The 19,650-nt window shown below is 44.0% G+C and overlaps 1 protein-coding gene across 2 annotated transcripts in view; it reads left to right on the top strand.

The window, feature by feature from the left end:
• The window catches only part of PROSER2 (proline and serine rich 2), a 31,398-nt gene extending 12,514 nt beyond the window's left edge, over positions 1-18,884 (top strand). Inside the window, exons 2-5 of one of the 2 annotated variants that reach the window (XM_081300495.1) lie at positions 5,612-5,724; positions 6,309-6,527; positions 14,882-15,131; positions 16,684-18,884. In XM_081300495.1, the coding sequence (XP_081156621.1) occupies positions 6,390-6,527; positions 14,882-15,131; positions 16,684-17,711 (1,416 nt within the window). In that variant the 5' untranslated portion in view covers positions 5,612-5,724; positions 6,309-6,389 and the 3' untranslated portion in view covers positions 17,712-18,884. The remainder of the gene's footprint in view (positions 1-5,611; positions 5,725-6,308; positions 6,528-14,881; positions 15,132-16,683) is intronic. The other variant, XM_081300494.1, reaches the window with a different exon arrangement.
• The last annotated feature ends 766 nt before the right edge of the window (positions 18,885-19,650 follow it).

Raw genomic sequence — 19,650 nt, 5'->3', positions numbered from 1 at the left:
AGATGGACATAATATGCTCTGTTTTATTTATTTATTTTTATGTGGTGTTGAGGATCGAACCCAGTGCCTCACAGGTGCTAGGCAAGTGCTCTACCCCTGAGCCACAACCCCAGCCCTGTAATGATTTGGGGGGGGGGGGGGTGTTGTTTGGTTGGTTTGGTTTGGTTTTGGTTTTTGTGCTGGGGATTGAACCCAGGGCCTTGTGCATGCGAGGCAACCACTCTACCAAATGAGCTACATCCCCAACCCTGGAATGATTTTTTAAAGTCCATTTTTTTCCCCTTTCATTTTTTTTTTTTATTGGTTTGTTTTCTGTTATGTTTTATTGTTACATTATAATTATGTATAATAGTGGGATTTGTTGTTACATATCCCCTCGGTTTTGGATGTTGAAAAGTATTTCAGTTTTTTTAGTGGTTTCCTTAGAAATTTCAACATAAATGGTGGTAAGAATAAAAAGTTGTTATTTTCATCTTCCTCCCAAACTTTGATGCCTGCTTCCCAGCTTACATGCAGCCATGGCCAGGCAGCTGGGTTTACCGTTCTCTTCAGAACATAGAACTCCGTTCAGCAAGGACTGGGTTTGCTGGGGACTCACATTCTGCTTCTGTCACTTGCACATTCTTGCTTTTTCCATCGAGAATCCTTCCTTCCTGAAATGTAATTTTTGAAGTGGAGTCTGTTGGTGGTAGACTTGACTCTTTCAGCTTTTCTTTATATGGAAATGAAAATGTGTGATATTTTTTTCCTTGTTCTTTGTTTTCCTCTGAAAAGCCAGGATCCTGGTTTTCAGCAGTTAGAACCCTTTTCAGTTTGTGTGTGTGTGTGTGTGTGTGTGTGTGTGCGCGCGCGCGCGCGCGCGCGCGCACGCGTTTGTATTTCATTCTGTCTTGGTTTTGGATAAAGTAGACCTTCTGGAAATTTTCCACACTTTGCTTTTGTTCCTGAAAAAATATGGCTATAGTATAGACAGGTCTAGGTTAACGGTTCTTTTCTCAGCACATTTAGAATATTCAGCTGTTTGGCTTTCGTTACTGATGTTATAGGAAATAAGTCTAATTATTACTCGTTTGAAAATGACATTTTATTTTAGTATCTTCATAACATCCTAGTTCAATTTTTAAGTTGGTAATGCAATCCTATGGTTAAAAAAGAAGATATTTATTTTTCTGAAAACTGTTTGAACTCTTATCTTTCATTTACCTCTTCCTTTCCCACCTAACAATTGTTTTTGACTTGCATGTCCTTTCAGAGTTTCTTTATGTACATAACAAATAAAAATATACATTCTTTTTTAAAAATTATTTTTAGATGTTGGTGGACCTTTATTTTGTTCATTTATTTATATGTGGTGCTAAGAATTGAACCCAGTGCCTCACACTTGCTAGGCAAGTGCTTTCCCCCAGCCCCCAAAATATACATTCTTATTGTAAAATTCCTCATTTTGTATAAAGCATAGTGTTTTATATGTGGTCCTAGATTTCCATCCTGGTCTCCTGTCACTATTCTGCCCTCCTTAGGGACAGCCACTTACAGTTTTCCCTGTCATGTCCTTCCAGAGAGATTCTCTGCATGTAAAAGCATGTACATTTTTTTCTTGTTTATTTCTATGTAAAAGTGCAAGTACATTAAACTTTGCTCTCCCTTGTATTTTTCTCAAAAGTAATGTCATGGTGATCGTTGAGCTGCCTCATTCTTTTTTTTTTTTTAAACAGTAAGTGGGACTCAGTTATCCTAATTGCTTTTAAATTCTTCCCCTGATTCTACCTACTTTTCAAACTATTGCCAAAGTTATCTTTCTAAACCAGAACCTGGTCCTGTCACTCCAGTGGGTGTAAGCCTTCCGTGGCTGGCTGTCATCTGTGGGTCAAGTTCACACTTCAGAGGTTCTGTGCTCTGGTCCAGTTCTCCACATCCCTCCATTTACATATCTCTGTCCCTTTTCCAGCTTGTTTTGCACCTCCTGTTTCACCTAGGTTGTGATCCAGCTACTCACCATTATTCAGAAGGCATGTATCTTTGTATGCTCTCGCTGGTTCTCTTTCTCTATATGGAATTCCCATCCGAATTTAACTAGCAGTCTCCTGAGATCACACCCAGCTTTCAGGGTTTGGCTTTCAGTGTCCCTTTTGCTCTGTGTCCCTTCCAGGAAGAGTTGGTGCTCCTTTGTCTCACCCCGTGTCCCCTGTCATGGCACTGAACTTGGCTACACATCTGTCTTCGATTAGAGTTGATGTGATACAACAGAGTCACTTGTGAAACTTTTTTAAAAAAAACTACATGCCCAAGCCTTGCCACCAGAAATGCTTTCCGTAGGTCTGGGTCCGAGTCCTACAGCATTTCTGACTCATTGCCTGATTTAGAAGCCAGGTATAGATGGAGTCCTCCTGTGGGGGGACGGCTCTTACTCATCTCTCTCTAGTGCCTAGAATCTTCTCGGTGTGGGGAAAAAAAAGGGTCAATTCAAGAAAATGCCTAGGTTAGAAAGGAAGATAAGGCTCATATTGAAGCAAGTATTGATCAACCAAAGGATGAAACTTCGATTCTGAAACCGATTAGCAGTAGGTTAAATTTGGTTGCTTAGGAGAGTGGTGGTACAAGATGGTGTCACAGTGGTGGTGGTGGTGGTGGTGGTGTTTGGTTTGGTACTGAGTGTTTAACCCAGGGATGCTTTACCACGGAGCTACATCCCCAGCCCTTTTTATTTTTATTTTTTTATTTTGAGAAAAAGTCTTGCTAAGTTGCCGTGGCTGGCCTAGAACTTGCTATCCTGCTATCTCAACCTAGAGGGTCCCTGGGATTACGGGCGTGCACTATTACGCCCAGCCACATTGATGTTACGTTTAAACCATCAGAAAAATACAGCCAAAGTGTAAAGAAGAATAAGAAGGCAAGGAGAGCAGTTGGATGGCTTTGGCAACAGTGTAGGCGTGTCCAGCGGCCCTGCTCTAGGGAGTGGGACCAGAAAGGAAGTGATAACACTGTCCTGCTAAAGGGAGTATCTTGGGTGCTGGCAGCTGGTTGTGAGAGGCAGGAAGGAGGAGGGGTCAGCCCCTGTGCCTGTGGATAGGGCTTTGACTGGCACAGATCAGCTTTCGGACTCGGCAGAACCAGAGCTTTCGGGTGAGTGAGGGAATAACTTGGGCTGCTCTGTGTCCTGGCTGTGGCTCTGGAATTGAGATGGAGTGGGGTGGTGGTGAGGGGAGGCCTTCGTGTGTACCAGCTAGGTCGTTCCTGGTCTTTCTGGACTGTCTGGGAAGATGAAGAACAGGAGTGGCCTTTCTGTCCTGAGCTCCTGCTCAAGGCTTCCCTCATCCGCCAGATTTCCCAGGAGCTCCTTAGCTGACTGCTGTCCTCCCGACCACCCATGCCCAGGAGACACAGATCCCCAGGACTGCGACCTGCTGTGACTTCATCCTTATTCTGTTTGCTCAAATGATAAACTAGACTATAGAAAAAGGATGCTTCCAGAAGCCAGACGCAGTGGCAAGCTCCTGTAACGCCAGCACCTTGGGAGCGTGAGGCCGGGGACTGTGAGTTCAAGGACAGCCTGGGCAATTTAGTAAATAATGAGAAATAAACACAGGAAACAGAATAAAAGGAATGAGCACGCAGGGTGTGTATTTCTCTCTCACAGTATTAGGCTTGTCATGATTTCTTAGCCCACTTCCCTTTTCATGGAATCAGTTTCTTCATCCATGGGGCTGTCAATCAGACCCCAGGGTCACTTTTTATAGTGTGCATTGTTTTGCACACCCAAAGACTGAACCCATGATTGGAAGGAGAGTGGGCATTTTAAAGTGGTCAGGACCCACATGGACCCTTCAGCTGTGGTCCTTTACTGCCACCCCTTACGCCTTCTCCTCCTCACATGTCCCAGTCTCCGTGTGCTCGTGTCCAGGGCGAGGTAGAGCAGGCTGCTTACTCTCAACTCTGCCCTCAACAGTGGGCCTCCCATGGAGTTCTGGATTTTCAGAACCAGAATCAGGGAACCACTAGTTCTTGATTTCCTCAGGAGATCACAGAAGACTGGCCTCTCCAGGCTAGGAAGGAAATGAGAGCAAGGTTTCACAGCCCGCCTTCTGGAAGATCCTGGCTGGCGTCCTCATTTTTTTTGTGCAGCCTAAATATTAGAGTTTTATAGCTTTCAAAGTCACAGCAGTAGGGGCTGGGGTTGTAGCTCAGTGGTAGAGCACTTGCCTAGCATGTGTAAGACACTGGGTTCGATCCTCTGCACCACATAAAAATAAATAAAGGCATTGTGTCCATATGCAACTAAAAAAATTTTTTTTTTTTAAAACCACAGCAGTACATGAAAGAGATGTGTTCCCAAGAGGTGTGCTCTGGAGGGTGTGAGAGGCAGAACCCTCTGGCCCTGCTGGGGTGGCTTCCAGGTGCTGCTCTCACCGCCCCGACCTGAGCCAGGCACAAGTCCAGAACCTTCCCACATCCTGGGCACCCCACACACACACAAACACACACCCCATGCTGTGAATCAGCATTTCCCTTCCCACCACCTCTCTGGGATGTATGGGAAGGCTTTGTGCCCCACGGCCCTATCCTTGGAAGAGTGATTCACTCCACTCAGGACTGAGTTCAAGCTGAGTCAGTGGGTGGGAATCTGCAGATCAGGAAGGACCTAAGAATTGGCCTGACTTCTCTACATAGCCTGTCCCACCTTTGCCCGCTTCTCCCGGGCCCAGGGATGGGGCTGCATCTGCCTCGGCCCGAGCAGTTGTGGCCAGCTCTCTGGTGTGGTATGTGTGTGTGTGTGTGTGTACCAGATTCATGTCAAGCATTTGTAAGACACCAGAGACCTTCACATGGACATCTGAATTTACGGGTTGTATATTACTATTTATACATTTATATAAACTTTGTGTATTGTTTAAATTTTTCATTTTATGGAACAAACTTTTAAAGTTTTAACATTTTAAGTCTTTTTGTTGTTGTTGACTATCTGAAACAATGATAACTTACAAAAAATACAAGTGCTCAGAATCTTCTGATTTCCTAGCCTTCCTCTTAAAATTGCCCTTTGACCTGTACTGATTCATCTGAAAAGAAAAGACAAGTGGGCTGAGGATTTTTTTTTTATCTGTTTTTAAGAGATGTCTGCAGGATTTCTCTAAAAAGGTTTTCACTGTAATTTTTGACATCTCAAATGATAAGGTCTCCATAAAGATGTTCAATACTGATTGGATTTCCTCCACAAATGATCATATGTCTGTTAAATATTAATCATCAGGGGACTTATTCCAGTTAGTCTTCTTTTGTCTTCTAGAATGTTTTGTTGAACTCAAATGTTTGGGGACTGAGTTGAATTTCCTGTTTAAAGGGTGATAGTATGAAACCAAGGAGCTTCAGGGGATCCTTGGAGGTCTCTGTTCCTGGAAGTAATGTAGACATGGACTTCCTGGTAATAATAACTTAGGATACTTAACTTTTTATGTAAGGTTGCATTAGCCCAGGCTTCCCAGGAGCCTTTGATCTTGCAGTTGCAGGCAACCATCAGCTGGTAACTATTTTTTTTTTTTTTTTTTGCAGGGGGGAGGGTACCTGGGATTGAACTCAGAGCCACATCCCCAGCCCTATTTTGTATTTTATTTAGAGACAGGGTCTCACTGAGTTGCTTAGCTGCATTGCTGAGGCTGGCTTTGAACTCGAGATCCTCCTGCCTCAGCCTCCTGAGCTGCTGGGATTACAGGTGCACCACCATGCCTGGTGAGTTGGTAACATCTTAGCTTGCTTCAGCTCAGCTTAACCCTGAATTCCAATGAGTTGGAGAAGGAGCCCATTTTGTGGTGCCTAAGGCAACAAAAGCAGAGCAGTGCTGAATGCTGAATGTGAAGAGTATGAGCACCATAGTCATTTTTAGTACATCCATCTTTGAGGTTTTTTTTAATATGGTTCTAGGGATTGAACCCAGGGACTCTTTGCCACTGAGCTCCATTCCCAGCCCTTTCTGTTCTTTATTTTGAGACAGGGTCTCACAGAGTTGCTGAGGATAGCTTTGAACTTACAATCCTGTCTCAGCCTCCCAAGTCACCGGGGTTAATTACAGACATATGCCACCATACCTAGTGTCTTAAAAATCATTCTCACATCTTCAGAATGGGCCATGATTAAAAAGGAGAAATAGAAACCAGCATCCCCACACCAATAGGCTTGGGGCTTCCTGATTTCCTTTACCCTCATGGTTGAGTGTGTGAATGCAGGTGAATCTGACACATGCCAACCTTTCATTTTTGAGGGATAAGGCATTTTACTCTCTACTCTCACTAACCGTGTCGCTCTGATTTCTCTAGAAGTAACCCTCTGCCTCAGAATGGGATACTGGCTCCTGCCCCACTTCCTGTGATCAAGCCGGGAACTGGGCTTCTGTGGGGATGCCTGTAAACCATCAGAAATCAGACTTCTCGGAGATGGACTCCGACATGTCACCCAGCTGCAGGCTCAGTGACTTGAGCAGAGGTGGGAGTCTGGAGAGTCGAAGCAGCAGTTCGCGGTCCAGAAGTTTCACTTTGGTGAGTGGGCTTTTCTTCAGTGTTTTTATGTGCTTTGGTTGGTTAATTCTGCCTCAACCCTTTTCCCCTTTAGAATATCTTAGAAAATCCTTGGGGTTAACATGCTTGATGTTTTGGAATAGTTCTTTGTGAAATGGCCTTTTATTTTTAATCATCTTAAGTTTTGCACAAATATAGAACATTACCCAAGAAAGTAGAGCAAATTTCCATCCATAGCCGATAACTTAGAACAACTGGGCACTAGAAAGAAATGTAAAGGCAATAGGAAACCAGGCTGGAACACCCCTGCCTTTGACATCAGATGGCGGAAAGAAGAGAAGCAACTCACAGGATAAAAACAGTTCACTTAGCAGGGTGTAGAGGCACAAGCCTGTAATCCCAGCTGCTTGGGAGGCTGAGGCAGGAGGATCGCAAGTGAAGGTCAGCCTGGGAATCTTAGCAAGACCCTGTTTCAATATTAAAAAGGGGCTGGGGGTATAGCTCAGTGGTAGTACACCCCTGGGTTCCATCTCCAGCACCAACAAAACAGAAAACAATCAACAACAAAAAAGATCTGAATAACACTGGGTTTTAACCTTTTCAGTATTTCTTAATATAGGGGCAAGACAGACGTGTCAGGCTAGCATAGATAGAAAGACACAGCTTATGTAGCATCTTAGAGCACCTGTAATGCCACACACGTGAGGTATTTCCATCTTAATCAAGATTCCTTCATAAGAGACACAGATCAAGAGGCAGATGAGAAGCCAGGCACAGTGGCACACACCTGTAATCCCAGCAGCTTGGGAAGCTGAGGCAGGAGGATCACGAGTAAAGTCAGGCTCAGCAAAAGCGAGACCCTAAGCAACTCATAAAACCCTGTTTCTAAATAAGTACTCAAAAGGGCTGGGAATGTGGCCCAGTGGTTAAGTGCCCCTGGGTTCAGTCCCCAGTACCAAAGGAAAAAAAAAAAAACAGATGAGGAATGGAGATTTGTGTTTGCGTTACCAGTTTAAAGATGTTAAAGGGAGCTTAAATGTAGTCCTTTGAACCCTTCTACTGTAGTTTTGTAATCAACACCGTACCCATCTCATTCCTTGCTGGTTTGTTATGTCTCTTTCCTATCAGAAGTATAGGTTCAAGTTAACCATAGTGAAAAGTTACAATAGTGTCTAGTTTCAAATAACCATAATTAAGCCCTCATTCTGAAACTCCGAGGAAAGCCATGTGCACTTACGGTCTTTCTTTTGAGGTTGCCACAGTAAGCAGAAGCATTTAAAGCTCATAAGAGGCTTGGTTGTATTTCTTTCTCCTTGTCTTTATTCCATTACAGTTTTGGGGGTTCTCTTGTCAACTACATTATTAACTCAGTACAGTATTGCTCAAATGTCAGAGAGAATTCTTGTATCTATGAGGAGAATGTTTGAAGCCAGGTGCAATGGCGCATACCTATAATCCCAGCAGCTCAGGAGGCTGAGGCAGGAGGATTGCAAATTCAAAGCCAGTCTCAGCAAAAGCAAGGTGCTAAGCAACTCAGTGAGACCTTGTCTCTAAATAAAATACAGAATAGGGCTGGGGATGTGGCTCAGTGGTTGAGCATCCCTGAGTTCAATCCCCAGTACCAAAAATAAATAAGAGAGAGAGGAAGAGAGATAAATTATTTCTTCAAAACCACAATGTACATATTAAGGAACAATATGTTTCCCACATTCTTGAAGCAGTGTTTCCCTCGCAGACCTATGGCCGTCACCTCAGGTCATGGTGGGAAAGAATAGGTGAGGTGTAGTTTTCTCGATAGTTCTTTTAACATCTGGAGATTTTCAGCCTTAAAGGGCTTTCTTTTACTCCTCAGCCCAAATTGGTATGTTACAAATACCATTTGTAGAAAGATTTTTAAAATTTCTGCTGTCAGCCACTACCTTCCAAATTAATAGTGACAAACATGTTTTTTTCCAGCTCACTCAAGAACACTGCCATTTTTGTTTTTCCTTATCCCCTACCTGCTTAGTTCTTTGGGAACTAATTTAGCAGGTACCACTTCCAAAAGCACTGCACCCCCATGGGAAGCCACCGTGGGTTCCAGCTTTCTGTCCTCCATGTGGGGCCACTGGTCCACTCCTTGTTTTGTTTTGTTTTTCTTATTTGAGTATAGTTCATATGCCAAAAAGTTCCCCACTTAAAGTCTACCTTCAGCGGTTTCTAGCAAGTTTCCAGAATTGTGTAACCATCACCAGTCAATTTTAGAACATTCCCATCCATCCCAATGTCCATACTATCCAAAGAAATCTACAGATTCGCTATAGTCCTTATCAAAGTCCCAAATGACATTCTTCACAGAACTAGAAAAACTAACCCCAAAATTCATATGGAACTATTAAAAAACCTGAATAGACAAAGCTATCTTGAAAATAGAAAAAAGAACAAAGTAGGAGGCATTACACTGCCTGACTTAAACTACAGAGCTGCAGTAATCAAAACAGCATGGTGTTGGCATTAAAGACAACACAGGGACCAGTGGAACAGAATAGAAAGCCCAGAGGTGAACACACACTTAGAGTCAACTGCTTTTCAACAAATGTGCTAAAAATACACATTGAAAAAAGGACAGACTTCAATAAATGGTACTCCAAAAAATTGCATTTCTACATGCCGAGGAATGAAACTGGACCCCTATTTCTTGCCAGTTACAAAAATCAAAGACTTAAATGTAACATCTGAAATTATAAAAACTACTGAATCAAAGCAGGGGGAAGTCCTTTAGGACACTAGAATGGACAGGAGTTTTTTTTAGACAACATCCTCCAAAGTAAAGGAAGCAAAAGCAAAACTAGACAAATGAGATTACATCAAACTAAAGATCTTCTGCACAGCAAACGATCAATCAACAGAGTGAAAATATAATTTACAGAATGGTAGAAAATATTTGCAAATTATATACCTGACAAGCGGTTGAAATCTAGAATACATAAAGAACTCCAAAAACTCAAAAGCAAAAAAATTAAATAACTTGACTAAACGGGGGGGTAATAGACTTAAATAGACATTTCTCGAAGAAAAATAGTGGCCAAGAGTTGTATGAAAAAATGCTCAACATCACTAACCATCATGCAGATCAAAACCACAATGAAGTATCACCTTATCCAGGTGAGAATGGCTTTTACCAAAAAGACCCAAGATGACAGTGCTGGTGAGGGTGTGGAGGAAAGGGGACCCTTGCACACTATGGATGGGAACGTCAGTTAGTACAGCCATTATGGAAAACTGCATGGGGTTTCCTCAAAAAGTTAAAAATAGAACTAGCATGTGATCCAGTGATCCTCCCCTAGGTGTGTATCCAAAGGAAATGAAATTAGTCTGTGAGGGCGACTTCTGCACTCCGTACTTATTGAAGCACTATTCACCAGAGCTAAGAAATGGAAACAACCTGAGTGTCCTTCAGCCTCTGAATGTATGAAGGAATCGACAGTACATACACACGATGGATGCCATTCAGCCACAAAGAAGAATGGGCTCCGTCATTTCTGTGACCCACAGGGGTGGAACTGCTGGAGATAATTAAGTGAAATAAGCCAGACATGGAAAGACAAAGACCACATCATCTCACTCATCCGAAGACTCTAAAAAAGTCCATCTTATAGAGGCTGACAGTAGGAGGAGGTGCCAGAGGCTGGGGACAGTGGAGGAATGGGAGAGGAACGGGGGAAGGGTGATGAGTGGGCGCTTAGTTACAGTCAGAGAGGAGCAAGTTCTGGGTGCTGTCGCACAGTAGGGTGGCTGTAGGCAATGACAATGTATTATACATTTCAGAAAGCTAGAAGAAAGGGTTTGGAAAGCTTTCCCCATAAAGAAAGAAACATTTGAAGAAACAGGTATGTTTGACCTGATTTGTGCATTACAGTAGGTTACATGTATGGAAACATCACATGGCATGCAGAATTTTGTGATTTTGTGTATCAATCAAAATTAAAAATAAAGTTGACTACTTCAGTGGCTTTTGCATATTTGCAGAGTTATTTAGTCATCACTATAGTGGATTTTAAAACATTTTTATCTCCCCAAAAGAAATCTCATATCCTTGAGCAGCCTCCCCCACCCATGGCCACCACTAACCTGCTCTCTGGCTCAAGGATTTATCTCATGATGCTCATCCTCTTCCCTGGGACCATGCATGTCTTTCTCTGTAGCGTCCTTGTCCGAGGCAGTGTCCAGCATCTCCATGTAGCAGGAGGAGCAAAGGGAACTCTTCTGGACTTGGGCCAGTGTGCCCTTTCTATGGCTCTGAAGCATCCCGCTCCCTTACCCTTGGCTGCGGTTTTTCTCTGTTTCTGCCTTTTCCCTGTCCCAGGTGCAAGCAGAGTTCATTGGAAGGGTGGTTTCATGTCTGGGGTATTGAGCAACAGACGGGCCCCACAGCATGTTTGGCCTTGCTCAAGGCCACAAAGAAGCCTCTGGCCCCTCTCCATAAAGACCTCAGATGGAGGATACCAGAATCCTGGTGGCCTAGGGCTGGAGATGCACTCACTGGGCCGGGCTGAGGTGTGAGGAGTCTCATGTCATGCAGGAAAGTGGAGAGCACAGTTGAGACTGAACTGCAGAACTCTAGGAGCAAGGGACAAGCCGTGAATAGTGTCAGAGCCCTTTATTGACACTTACCAGGGCTGGCAGAGCAAAAGGCAAGTAGAGAGTGAGCCCACTTCTGGTCTTTGCCCCTCCACCAGTGGTCATGTGACCCTCGAAGCCACATAAGCCTCTGACTGGGTATGGGAGCTGGCCTGGCCCGGTGGCACACAGGACGTAAACAGGTGCACGGAGGGCACCCTCCCCAGCTTCTCCTCCAAATGGAACCTCACGTGGGGACTGCTGGCTTTGAGGTTGGATTAGATGTGGGTTTAGAGTCCACACTCATTTTGTCCCACCCTTATGGGGGAAATTGGTGTGTCTCCTAAACGGAGGGTCCACTGTGGGCCAGTACCCTTTTATTTATTGTTTTATTTTTGCAGTGCCAGGGCATGAACATTTTATCCCTCAAAAAGAAATATCATGTCCATGAGCAGCCTCCCCCAAGCCCCCCGTTCCTTCCCCCACGCCTGGCCACCACTGACCTGCTCTGTGGCCCTGCACAAGCCAGGCAGGTGCTCTACCACCAAGCTACAACCCAGCCCTGGCCAGCACTCTTTTCATTCTCTATAGCCAGAGGAAAATGAGGGTACTTAACCAAAGCACATACCCGCCGCAGCATGGTCATCACGTTCCGATTGATCGCCTTTGTGGAGAAACTGGTTTTTCACTCTGAAGAAGAGTGAAAAAGTTTTCAGTTTCTTTTCTTGGATTTCAGCATACTAAAATTTCTCAGTGGTGTGTGTTGGAGTGAATCTCCTTTATTTTTGTTCTTTGGGTCAGCCCCTTTGATTTGGAAATTTATGTGCTTCTGCTTAGGGGTGTTTTGATGATTCCTTCTCTGCTTCTCTTTTGGGAGCCCTCAGTATTCAGAGATTGGCCCTCCCAGGCTTGTCCTCTAATTTTTTCTTTTTCTTTCTGTCCTTCTTTCCTTTTTTTAATCTCTCTCCTCTTTCTTTAATTTTTATGATTTTCTAGTTTTTCTAATCATCTTTTAAACTTTTATTTAGTTCATTATTTTGCTAACATTTTAAATTTGTAAGCACCTTTGTCCTTCAGTTTTTAAATTTTTATTTATTTATTACATGGTACCAGAGATTGAACTCAGGAGCACTCTACCACCCAGTCCTTTGTATTTTTTATTTTGAGACAGGGTCTTGCTAAATTGCTGAGGCTGTCCTTGAACTTGAGATCCTCCTGCCTCAGCCTCCTGAGTCCCTGGGTTTACAGGCAGGTGCCACCACACCCAGGTCAGCTTTTTTAAAAATAGCATGGTGGTGTTTATGGATTCAGCGTCATGTTGTTTATGGGCTATTGATGGTGATGACCTTTTTGTAATTTTCATCACTGCATAGTTGCTTTTAGTTTTATCTTTGAAGAAAATGAATGATTTTCTTCAGATATATTCAAGAGTAGGACTTCAGAAACTGATGAATAATTCTAGGCTGGGACTTGTCCATGGTTGTTTTCACCTTTAACTGCTACCTTGGGGAACCCTTGGGGTCAACTTTTTGAGCTCTTGGACCCTTCAGATTCTCCAGAAAACACTCTTACAGTCTTCTGTCTACACTGAATTAGTTTAGCTCCATTTACCCCCACCCCATCTCCAGTAAGCCATCAGCCCTGCTTGATGGCCCCAATTCAAAGGGGCTTTTTTGTTTGTTTTTTTGCCTTTTCTAATAACTGCACCCTGTTTTCTGCTGGGCCATTCTCATTGCTGAGAGGGGATTTCCAGCCAGCTTGGTGCTTTCCAGACCCCTTTGCCACACTTCCAAAAGGTTGGGGCTTCAGTGCCAAGCTCAGGACCACAGAGCTTAGCAGGTTGGCGACTGGCTTTCCTGGTAGCCACTCTGATAGTCTGTCGTCTTGGTTCATCTTAATTCATTTCCCCCATTCATTCATTTCCTTCTGCTCTCTAGCCTCCTTTATTTTGTTTTATTCTCTTTTCCTTTGACTTTTGTCTTTGTGATTTACACCTATTTTAAAAAAGAAATCCTTGTATTGTTTTAGTGGGCTTCTGAAGGGAGAGGAGATATTTTTATGTATATATGAGTCCAGTCTACTCTATTTAATTGTGAGTCCCCTTGCCCCCCACCCTGCGCCCACAGTAATCTGGCGGTACAAGAAAGTGAACAGTGGTCAGTTGAAAACAGCTTTCCCGAGCCGGTGCTGAAGGAGGGTTGCTTTATTGCATCGACCTGGAACCATGAGGCTAGAGCCCACAGGCTAAGACCCTCTATTTTCTTTTCTCTCTTTTTTTAAATTTTTATTTGTCCTTCTTAGATATACATGACAGTAGAGTGTATTTTGACATATTATACATATATGGAGTGTAACTTATTCTAATTAGGATCTCATTCTTGTGGTTGTACAGATGTAGGATTTCATTGGCTGTGTATTCATACATGAACATAGGAAAGTCATGTCCAGTTCATTCCACTGTCCTTCCTAGTCCTAGTCCGCCTCCTTCCCTTTATCCCTCTTTGCCTAATCCACTGAACTTCTATTCTCTCCCCCTGCCTTGTTGAATGTTAGCATCTGCGTATCAGAGAGAACATTTGACCTTTGGTTTGGGGGGATTGGTTTATTTCACTTAGCATGAAAATCTTCAGCTCCATCCACTTACCAGCAAAAGTCATAAAGTCATTCTTCTTTATGGCTGAGTAATATTCCAGTGTGTATATATGCCACATTTTCTTCATCCATTCATCTGTTGAAGAGCACCTAGATTGGTTTCATGGTTTAGCTGTTGTGAATTGAGCTACTCTAAACTTAAAATGTGGCTGCGTCACTCTAATATGCTGATTTTAAGTCTTTTGGTTGTATACCGAGGAAGGCATAGCTGGGTCAAATGGTGGTTCCATTCCAAGTTTTCTAAGGAATCTCCATACTGCTTTCCAGAGTGGTTGCACCAATTTGCAATCCCACCAGCAATGTATGAGTGTGCTTTTTCCCCACATCCTCGCCAACATTTATTGTTGTCAGTATTCTTGATAACTGCCATTCTGACTGAAGTGAGATGAAATCTTAGAGTAGTTTTGATTTGCATTTCTCTAATTACTAAATATATTGAACATATATTTGTTGATCAAATATATCTTCATCTGAGAAGTGCCTGTTAAGTTTCTTACCCCATTTATTGATTGGGTTATTTGTTTATTGTTTTTGTTTTTTGGTGTTAAGTTTTTTTAATTCTTTATATATCCTGGAGATTAGTGCGCTATCTGACGTGTGTGGCAAAAATTTGCTCCCAAAATATAGGCTCTCTCTTCACCTCATTGATTGTGTCTTTTGCTGAGAAGAAGCTTTTTAGTCCATCCCATTTATTAATTCTTGATTTTATTTCTTGCATTTTAGGAGTCTTGTTAAGGAAGTCGGGCCTAATCCAACGTGATGAAGATTTTGGCCTACTTTTTGCTCTATTAGTTACGGGGTCTCTGGTCTACTTCCTAGGTCTCCTTTGAGCTGAGTTTTGTGCATGGTGAGAGGGGTTTATTTTCAGTTTGCTGCATATCGATTTCCAGTTCTCCCAGCACCATTTGTTGAAGAACCTCTGTTTTCTACATCTTTTTTACCATATTTTTTTTTCCGTGCAGGTTAAGATGGTGAGGGGTGTCCAGGTGCAGTTGGTCAGTGGGTAACACAAGTGGTAATTTCTAACGTGCAGTGAATTCCACCCTGGACTATTGACCTCACTTTGTTGCTTTGTCTTTAGTGACACCATTGTTTCTCTCTTCTATGCCCAACATCTGTCACAGGATGACGAGAGCCTGAAGCACCTCACACATGAGGAGAAGGATGTCATCCTGTTTTTTGAAGAGACTCTCGATTCCCTGGAAGACGACTTTGAGGAGCCAGCCCTGTGTGACAGTGGTATTCATTGCTATTCTCCGCAGTCTCTGGAGAGCCCTTCCAGTCACTCTGAGCCTGAAGATGTCATCGATTTAGTGCAGCCAAGACCTGCAGCTGGGGACATGGAGTGCCTTCCAGCGGTGCGCCAGGGAGCAGGTAAGGGGTGAAGTACAGGTCCCTGGACCTTTGGTTCAGATTGCTGGTGTTTAGGTTCCCAGATCCCAGCGGTGTTTGCCAACGCAGCGGCTCCTGCAGCTCATCTGCTTCCATAGGGAGAAACCGCCTCTTGGTAGTCAGGTGTCTGACCTGGGAAATTCCAAAAGGACTGGAATGAAAAATGAAACCGGTTGAGCATGATTTTATTTATTTATTTGTGTGTGTGTGTGTGTGTGTGTGTGTGTGTGTGTGTGTGTACACACATAAATGCACACACACATATGGAAAGAAAGAAAATTGAAGTAGCTTCCAGGTAACAATTCTGTCTTACAAAGAAAATATACACAGTACTGATCTTTTAGTGCAAGATTTTATTCCATTCTGTCACACACTTTCCAAGGTGGGAATATTTGAACTGAAAAATTCACCTGACTCAGAAAGACAGAAAAAGATCAGAGTAGACTCCGGGTCAGCGTCTAATTTGTACATTTTCCTTGACTCTGAGTGGCACCAGAGGAGAGGTGTGCTTTTGTCCATTGAGGCTTCTGATGGCACTGGAGGGAAAGGGATGTAGAGAAAGAGAAAGGCCTTCCTTTTTCTTTTCTTTTTTTTTTTTTCCCCTGGATTGAAAAGGATATTGAAAATAAATGTGGGCAGGGAGGAACTAAGAGGGGAGTACTTCTGCCCCAGTAACTAGGAAATACTGCTACTCGTCACAAGCCTCTAGAAATGGGTGCTTTTTTTTTTTTAAGCAAGGGTGTGTGTTACTCAGAGTTTCACCTGCCACAGTTACAGATTCCCCATAAAAGTAGAGCTTGGTTTGCAGCCATCTCTTCAGGGAAGAGACAATATGAATCTCACATTTTATTACACTGCTGCTTTGCAGGATAGTTCCTAAAAGTAATATGAACCTGCTGATCCCTTGAAAATACCAGCTCACATAATTGTGCCAAAGAAAACACTTTTAGAAAATATGCTCCACACGCCCACCAGTTCTCTCACATGATATTTCATGGCAATTTTAGGTGCCTCTTCTGTGGCGGGTCTTGTGTGAGATTTTGAAGATAAAGATAAAAAGAGAAGCTCGCAGTTTTGTAGCCGCAGGCCATGCAGAGAAGTGCTGTGGTCTGTGGGGCAGGCTAGCCAGGTGTCACCTGGAGTCACCAGGAGGCATTTCTGTGCCTCAGAAGAAAGGGGCGCTTCCTCTAGAAAGACCTGTTGGGGGGTTGGTGTGCCACACAACTGTCCAACCTCCATGTCCCGTTTGTGAAGTCCCCTGAGAAGGCAGCCATTTGCCTCCTGTCCCTTGCCTCAAGGTGGTGGCCTCAGAGGCTTTTCAGGCTGCTTTCCGGGCTGGCTGGTTCTTCCACTGTCGTAGCCTGTACATTCTCAGCGTGTGGTCACCAGTCCAGGGCCAAGGACGGGAGTTCCACCACAGGAGGCTCTGAGGAAGTTGGTGAGTCCCTTCGAGACTCAGATTTGGGCAACAGGAATGCCTGTGTTTATGTTCACATTAGGTGGAAGCTTATGAGGTTTCTCCCTCACTTTTCAGGGACTGGACCTGAGAAGGAGCACATTGCTGTCCTCGAAGGCAGGAAACAAGACACTGAGAATTCCCAAGCACCAGAGCCCACAGGTCCCAAAGCCCTTCCTCTGCCACCTTCCCTGCCTGGCACCCCAGCCCCAGCCTACCCTAGGAGGGAGCTGCCCTCCCCTTCTCCTCCAGCAGAGCACCCAAAGCTACCCCGCTCAGTCCCTACTCCGCTTGTGATTGCTCAGAAAATCTCCGAGAAGTTGGCAGGAAATGAAGCCCTCTCCCCCACATCCCCTTCGAAGGAGAGCAGGCCTGGAGAGTGGCGGACACTGACTTCTTTAGCCTCTCGAAACGGAGACCAGTTCCCCTGGCACCGACACTCGGCACAGCCTGCACCCAAGATTCACCGCTTCCCCAGCAACATCAGCGTGACCAACAGCTCTGGGAAGGACTTCAACAAGATCATCTCCAAAGCAGCCGTCAACGTGCAGGAGCGCAAAGCCCAGGTCCTGGCCAACATCAACGGCGTCTCTTTCCTCACCTCTGGCGACACAGAAGACCGGTCACCGAAGAGTGATCTCACGGAGAAGAGGAGTGTCCCTGCAGATCAGGGGATGCCCTCCTGGAGCAAGCCAGGACTGGCCAAGGAAGCTGAAGAGCCGCGAGCAGGCGGGCAGGCCAGTGGTGGTCAGCAGTCCAGAGGTGTGCAGACAGAGCAGCCCCCAGTGCTGGCCAACGGCTTCCAGAGCATCCATGAGGTGCTGCGGAGCAAGTCCAGTCCCTTCGTGTCTACTGGAAAGACTGTCACCTTCCGTCCAGACCCCACTCTTGCCAACAAGCTCGCGCGCCAGAATGCCAGCAGGAGCTTCTGTGAGCCCCGGCCGCCAGACTGTGGCCAGGACGCCAGGAAGCGGGCAGGCTCTCTCCCCAGAGCAGTGGGGTTCAGGCCCCAGGGCATCACTGTGCAGTTCTCTGGCCGGGGCTCCACAGAGGAAGCTCGGCGGGAGGCCCTGCGCAAGCTCGGGCTACTGAAGGAGAACTTGTGATGGAGACTAGCCCAGGAGCACCAAAGGCCCCCTGCTCATCCGTCAGCAGGATGGCTAAGACACCTGTTTATTCCCCTCCCTGAAAAGGGGATGAAATGAAACAGTGACAGGGGCCCTATGGTCCTGCAAATTCAAGACCTGGTTGGCCTGAAATGCACATGTGAAGAGCAGGACCTGGGGGCCCAGCAGCTGTGGCCCTATGAGGAGGGGAGCCAGAGACGCTGGGCCTGGGAAGTCCCGCAGGGGAGCAGGGAATTCTGCAAGAGCCTGGACCCATATCTTTTCACCTTCCTTTTCCTAAGATCTCAGAGAATAAACTTTTAAGTCTTGTTGGCTTCCATGATTTGTAAATGCCATATGTTTTTAAAATTGGGAGGAGGGGAATTGGCCTGCGTATCACAGCTAGCCTAAGAGGACATGAAAGCCAGTTTAGATCTCATCCTCAGGATTTTCACCTCCTCTTCTAAGAAAATTAAGAAGAAATGCTTGTTAAATTTTTCATAGTTTCATAATATACTTTTTTTGTCCCTTTGTTTAGTTTTAAAGGATGAAAGATGAAACATCACCTGGGTATATTTTTGTTTCTGGGTCCACTTGGTTTTCCCAGTATGATTCACTATCATTTTGAGGTGTGAGAGTCAAATAGGTAGATTTTGGAAAGGATGGTGATTTTGTGTTCCTGGGACATACGGTATGAGTCTGTGTTGTGTGTATATGTGTACATACTATATGTTGACATATAATAGGCATTGTGTGTATATACATGCACATTTGTTAGTCTGTAAATATAAACTTCTGAAAACCCTGCTACGTAGCGACCAGCACTTCTCCTGATGGACACAGCCCCCTCAGCATTACCATGGATGACACAAGAAATCCTTACTTCCTAATATGGAAGTCTTCTAAGGACACGTGTCCATGATATTTTGGTGAACTAAAAGTACTTTTTCCTCAACGGTGTGTTATTCTGTTCCCAATTAAGGTAATGTTTCCTGCTTCCAAAGAAGCAAGATGGTTCCTATTTTAGTAAAGAACATTTTTAAAATATTAATCTTATTTATCAACCAATTCTAGTTTTGAGTGCTCCACAGTAAATAGGAAACAGAAGATTCTGAAAGCTTCCCGATTGAACATGTTCCATGAGCAACATCTCAGGATGCATTTAAAAGGGAAAAAAACGGGAACTAGGTTAGGCAGCGTGAAAAGAACTGTTTTTCTCCCAGGCCACGCCAGGTTGTAGCCACAAGCATTATCATCCAGACTATTTAAGGCCAGAGTCTGAAACCTCTAAAAATAGGCCTGCACAGTCACACCCTGGTGTGTCCCAACCAGCTCCCTCACAGAGCCCATTTCTTTCCTGCTGAATATTACTGAGATCCAGGCTTGACACGTGCCCAGAGGGTGTGTTCCTGGTATTCTGCTGGTCTTGGAAGTTACATTAAACAAATGATGATGGTTTTTTCCTTAGAACCTCAGTATTTAGCATCTTGTTCAGCTCTTATCCTGATGAAATAATCTCATAAATTCTTGATCTTGATTTAAATAGATGTGTTAATCATAGAGCTTTTAAAAGTGCTAATTTTAATTTTACTCCTGTTCATGTTGTCTTTGTTTAGAGGATTCGTGAGAGTTTCCTTTTTACAAAGTGAGATGCCATAGGATGTTCAGTAACCGAGAGTCTTGACACAGCTAATGTTTTTAAAATCCTTTAAATATGAGGATTTTTTTCTTTTTATCTTGTCCTATGATTTTGTTGTGAACAGGGTAAACTTGACTGTATATTAGTATATTTGTTTGCATAATGACATTTTTGAAAAATAAATTTAATTTTATCTTACATATAAGCAACTTTTTAAAATATTACACACTATATTCCCAATGATTTTCTTTTAAATTATTGTTTTCCTTCTATTCATGTTTTTATTTTTTCATAATTTGA

Source organism: Spermophilus citellus (assembly GCF_964194105.1).
Source record: "Spermophilus citellus genome assembly, chromosome: 6".
In the NCBI taxonomy this organism is placed as follows: domain Eukaryota; kingdom Metazoa; phylum Chordata; class Mammalia; order Rodentia; family Sciuridae; genus Spermophilus; species Spermophilus citellus.
The sequence above is the reverse complement of the archived record's forward strand: the minus strand, read 5'-3'. Positions and strand labels throughout refer to the sequence as shown.